At 37.0% G+C, this 6,000-nt stretch overlaps 1 protein-coding gene across 1 annotated transcript in view; it reads left to right on the top strand.

Moving 5' to 3' along the window:
* The window catches only part of ubr1 (ubiquitin protein ligase E3 component n-recognin 1), a 68,589-nt gene that overhangs the window by 50,585 nt on the left and 12,004 nt on the right, over positions 1 to 6,000 (top strand). The window contains exons 34-37 of the mRNA XM_061968923.2: positions 5,342 to 5,438; positions 5,520 to 5,668; positions 5,741 to 5,796; positions 5,876 to 5,972. Of these exons, the coding sequence (XP_061824907.1) occupies positions 5,342 to 5,438; positions 5,520 to 5,668; positions 5,741 to 5,796; positions 5,876 to 5,972 (399 nt within the window). The remainder of the gene's footprint in view (positions 1 to 5,341; positions 5,439 to 5,519; positions 5,669 to 5,740; positions 5,797 to 5,875; positions 5,973 to 6,000) is intronic.

A 6,000-nucleotide genomic window follows, 5' to 3' on the forward strand; every position in this document is an offset into this window, starting at 1 on the left:
CCTCACTGGAAATGGTTCCGACTTACTGCCGGCAATGCGGACCAAGCTCTGACACTGATCATACAGGGAGCGGACTGCCGCAATCAGACAGTCCGATACCCCATACTCTCTGAGCACTCTCCACAGGACATCCCGGGGGACACAGTCGAATGCCTTCTCCAAGTCCACAAAGCACATGGATACTGGTTGGGCAAACTCCCATGCACCCTCAAGGACCGTGCCGAGAGTATAGAGCTGCTCTACCGTTCCACGACCAAGACGAAAACCACACTGTTCCTCCTGGATCCGAGGTTCGACTATCCGGCGTAGTCTCCTCTCCAGTACAGCTGAATAGACCTTACCGGGAAGGCTGAGGAGTGTGATCCCATGATAGTTGGAACACACCCTCCGGTTGCCCTTCTTAAAGAGAGGAACCACCACCCCAGTCTGCCAATCCCGAGGTACCGCCCCCGATGTCCACGTGATGTTGCAGAGGGAATCACCTGAGGGAGCACTTTCCAGTACTCCCTCAAGGGAATCCAAAAAGAGTGGGTACTCTGAGCTGCTGTTTGGTGCGTAAGCACAGACAACAGTCAGGACCCGTCCCCCAACCCGAAGGTGGAGGGAAGCTACCCTTTTGTCTACTGGGTTAAAGTCCAACGTGCAGGCTTTGAGCCTGTAGCCTTAAGACTGTAATTGCTGCCAAAGGTGCATCAACGAAGTATTGAGCAAACCCTGTGAATACTTATGTACATGTATTTTTTATTTTTTTATTTTTAATAAGTTTGCAAAAAGCTCTAAAGAAACATTTTCACATTGTCATTATGTATAGAATTTTGAGGACAAAAAAAGTTTGCAAAGAACTCTAAAGAAACGTTTTCACATTGTCATTATGTATAGAATTTTGAGGACAAAAATGATTGTTTTCTATTTTGGAATAAGACTGTAACATAACAAAATGTGGAAGAAGTGAAGCGCTGTGAATACTCTCCGAATGTACTGTATATAGCTCCAAACCTATAATTTTTTGCCATTTTTTCCCTTTTTCTTCTTTCCTCTTTTTTCTATATTGTGCACGGTGCACCCGATGACTTCGACTTTCTCTTTTCCATGTTTTGTTGACACTCAGTCATCATTCCCCATGCTGAGTCCTATTGACAGTTTAGCAAAATCAACACAGCATTACACAGTAATAAAACAAGTTCCTCATTGTCTATATATGTTCTCATTGATGCAGGTAATTTTATTCTCATGGCATTAAAATGATCACAACTGGACTGTTCAGTTTGTCTTAGAAGACGTTTCGACTGTCATCCAACGATCCAAGTACAATAGGCTTCATTAGTTCATGCTCATAGTCTTAAATTGGTAAGATTTAGTACTTGTTCCTAATTCTATTTTATTACATATAATTTTTTAAGCAAAATAAAGTCAATAGTACACAATAACTAATCAAAATAATTATTTCCTGATAGGGTTGGGCATCGTTTGAATTTGGACGATTCCGGTTCTTTTTCCGGTTCCTCGTTTTGATTCCGGTTCCTAACGGTTCTCGATTTCGATTCTTTTAGGAGGCAGTCCCAAAAATTCACTATTCCCTTGGGCTTTTTTTTAAGCAGTTCATAAATATAAATCAGTTGTTATATCTGTTTTGAAGTTTTTTCTATGGGAGCATACTTTCACAGAAGTTTCACTTTATTTTGGAAAACGTCATAAAAAACATTTACACATACTGTATTCTGTTGTTTAAGTGTTAGAGATAGAGAAGTTAAAATCGGGGTTTTATGCTGCCGATTCCAATCATCCATGAGTGAAATTGGCCAATACTGATCAAATGTATTTAGTGTAAAAAAAAAAAAATCCAACATTCAATGTAAATTAAATTATTCATTGAAGAGTGCTATTGACGGTGTAACAATGTCAACACAATATCATACTCGTCCCTTATTTCCTTTTATTACATATTCTTTACAAAAAAACACTACATACTACCTATTGAACTCATTTGGTTTTTGCCCTCAAAGTCCTTCTTTGTCCAGGGTATTATTAACTGAATTTGAAAAACAATAGCAAAAATGTAAAAAAAAAATAAAAAAAAATGGGGTAAAAAAATTAAGCCTTCGATCTAATCATTCTAGTATCAACTATATAATGATACTACCATTGGTATCAACATGATTTATGATCGATCTGTTTGTCTTTTACATGTATATCTGAGAAGAGAAGAGAATAGAATAAAACTGCTAGTTTACCTACTAGCGTAGCTATTAGCTTGCCTACTCCTACCTGCTCTTCCTCTATGTGTAACATGTTTAGTCTTGACATTCAGTCTTCCAGTGATAATAAAACTTAAGAACTGTAGTTTATTTCCCACAATATAGGATTATTGACTTAGAAGAGATGCTCCTCACGGTGTATGAAAATACACCTAGCTGCGAGCTGCGTCTCTGGCAGCTAATTAAATATTCCAGTCAGCAGAGTGAGCAGCACAAATAGGAATCCACGTTGAAAAATTTGGATGATTCTGGGAGAATCGAAACGTAAGACCCAGATCCCATCAATACTCGATGCTTGATGCCCTACCCTACTCCCAGTTTGTAAACATTTACAAAAATGGGTTTTGAGAAAATAAAAATAAAAATAAAAATATTGATCTAATTATTCTAGTATTGATCATATACTTATACTACCCTTGTTATGGACATAACCAATTTGTGGATCAATCTGCCCTTTTCTGACGTATCGTATCAATACTGCTTGTTAATTTCCTGTTATTAGCTAAACGCGGTTCCATTTAGACTTCTTAAACTTGTATAAGCACTTTTTTCTTGGTGTTGTTTAAATCTAGCTTAGCTGTTTGCATTCCTGCTCATGACTTGCTCTCTGTGTGCATCATGTACTTGTCTTCTTGTAAAAATGGTACTTATTATACAATGAAATGCAGTTTATTTGCCATAATATTGGTAATTATTGTTAGCTTATGGGAGCGGTTCCACACTGTGTATGAAGGCACATAATTAGTTGCTTGCCGCTTGTCATCCAAAGGACTAAAAATAAATACATTGTAAGCCAGAGGGATATCGCTGCTTGTGATCCGTATTAAAAGGCATTAATCGGCAATGGGGATAATGTACTTTTTCTTAAAAATTGACTGACATTGATAGATGCACATTCCAACTAATACCCTACTGACATGATTATGAGACGATCCTGATTTGAAAAAAAATGTCAAAGACATAATGTATTTTTTCAAATCACATTGGCTCTGCTTCATTCATCAGAATTATCTTAAAAAAAGTGTCTTCACAACTCCTCCTCTGTTCTTTGCTAACTTGCAAACAACCTTTTACACACTTTTGGAACGAGTCCAGCTACATCTCTCCAGGTCATTAGTGAAAAAATACCCTTTCTTCTTCAGACTTTTTTTTTTAAGTGTTAAAAGGTAACTGTACCTTTTTGGAATTTTGCTTATCATTCACAATCCTTATGTAAAACAAGAACACATATGTTTTTCTGTTTTTTATGCATAAATGTGAGAAAAAGTCCGCTTACAATGAGCTTACGAGAGTCGCTCCATTCTGACTGTAAAGCGCTGAGAAAACATCCAAGCACCTCCAAGGTTTTATATACATGTTGTAAGTATGTATGTAATGCAGTATCAGGCACATTCATAATAACATGTAAAATGTGAATTTTTTGCTCATTTTGAGCATAAAGTGGTGCATTAATTTCACAAACGCTTCACGTTCACTTTTTCCTTCGACGACTCATGTGATTTCTACTCAGTGCAGACTTCATGAGAGCCAACAAACATAATTAAAACATACCTTACTGTACAATGTCTGCTCTCACTCTGATGCCGACTGATAGGATGTTGATATATTTCTGTTTAGATGAAGAATGTCTCATAATCTTTGCAAAGAAAAAGGGGGGTGAAATCAAGCGCCTTTTGGTATCTTTCTTACCAAAGTTGACCTATTTATCGGATTATGTCCTCATCCTTTGACTATCAAGGTGAGAGGCATTATTTATGATCTAGAATAAACGTTCACAAGCTCAGAGGCGAGAAAGCAGCTCTCCAGCTGAGGATGTCAATATAGCAGCACAAGCTCGTTAGCTCACAGTGATCACAACGCCGCTAAAAATAGTTTGTCTGTGTTAGTGCTTATAATAACTATCACTAATATTTGGTTAATATTCAGGTCACAAAATGTAACTGGAATATTGTTGACGCTTTTTGGATGGTTATATAGAGGGCTTTATGGGCAGAATAAAGGACCTCCTATTGACTCCCATTGTAAGCGGACTTTTATTTACGTTGGTTAAAATGCTTTTTTTTTTTTTAAATACAACTGTCTTCTTGGTTCTCATAATGATTGTGAACGATAGAACAAAATTCCAGAAAAGCGCAGTTCCCCTTTAAAAAAAAAAAATTGATTGATGACAAGGTGTGTCTCAGTCCTTTTAGAAAAACCCATCTGAGGAGAGCTGGACGGTGATTTTAAGTACAGTATATAAGTCTTCTATTTGGGCTAGACACCTTATTCAATGCAAGCTAATACATCATACTTGTTACACTAAGGTCTGCCTGGTTAAGATATACAGTATGCCAAAATATCGTTATTATATTATCAGTCTCAACAGTCTCTTGCTAACTTAATATATACGTTTTGACCTTTTTTTCTTCTTTTTTTCTCGTCTCTTATTGTTATTTTATTTTATATAGAATTTTTGTGGGTTACTTGTTTGGGGGAGAAAAAAAATGACGTGTGTGATTGTATTTCTGGACTGTATATGTCACAAATCCAATAATCAAATGTTAAAAAAAAAAGTATATCCATCTATATAAGTGTTGATTAAAAACAAAATCCTACCTTATGTCAGTTTCTTTCAAATAGTAGGGGGGACGCGGTGCAATGCCCAGGGGGAGGGGGGAGGGGCGTGTGTTACCCCGGGGAACATTCTTTATCAGTATCATGCTTTAAACCCTACTTCAAAAAGCTGTGCACTCCAAAACATGCTCATTGTAGCCATTAATCCTGACTCCCTCATTTTGATAAAAAATCAGCACAAATTGTTGCATTAATTTTTGTTTTGTTTTATATATTGTGCTCCTGAGGTAATGTTGTGGATCAATTAGAATGTATTGTTATTCTTTGAGTTTATTTATTTGTATTTTTCTGTATCAAATGGTTAAAGTCGGTCAAAACATTTTAATGGTTTAAATACTTTAATTTTAATTTTAGGGAAATTGATGCATTTTATTTTTTTCTGTTACACACTAAAAACAATTTTAATAGTTATTCTTTGTTGTAAAAAAATAAAAACAACTACTGGGAAATGTTCTCATTGTGTCCCTCAGATTGCAACATGGAAAGCAGTAATAATGAGAACTCAATGTTATGTGGAGAGGGTCTGCCAGATTTCCGATCCATCCTAAGCTACGGTGTACAAGAACCGTAAGGAATGCTCCTTCAATATCACTAATGCTTCTTTATGAAACCCCATCCTTAGTATTTTTCCTAACTTGTTTTCTTTAGGAGAAAATTCTCCGACAGTATAGCCGAGATGCTGGTTGTGTGCGCCACCACTATCCACAGGGTGGGGCTTCAAACGGTACCCAATGAGCTGTGTCCACGTGTGCCCCTCATGGCCTGGAACACCTGTGCCTTTACTATTCAGGCCATTGGTATGACTTGTTTGACTTGTATGTTTTGTCAAAGCTGTTTTACTTTCACAATTGTGTCAATGTACTTCACAGACAACATATTGCAGGAAGAAGACAAGCCGCTGTTTGGGTCTTTACAAAACAGACAGGTTTGTCTGCAGCTGTACTTATCAATATAATAAATGTCCTCAGAAGTGGATACCAATATGACATGCTACACTATTTTAGCTGGCAGGTCTGAAAGCGATTGTTCAGTTCTCAGCAGCACAGAGAATCAAATGCTCGCAGGCTGTCATCCAAAGACACTTCACTGACATGTTAGCAGGTACAACGACCTATTAAAAACATTTAAA

The sequence above is a fragment of the Nerophis lumbriciformis genome, linkage group LG08 (genome assembly GCF_033978685.3).
Source record: "Nerophis lumbriciformis linkage group LG08, RoL_Nlum_v2.1, whole genome shotgun sequence".
NCBI lineage: Eukaryota > Metazoa > Chordata > Actinopteri > Syngnathiformes > Syngnathidae > Nerophis > Nerophis lumbriciformis.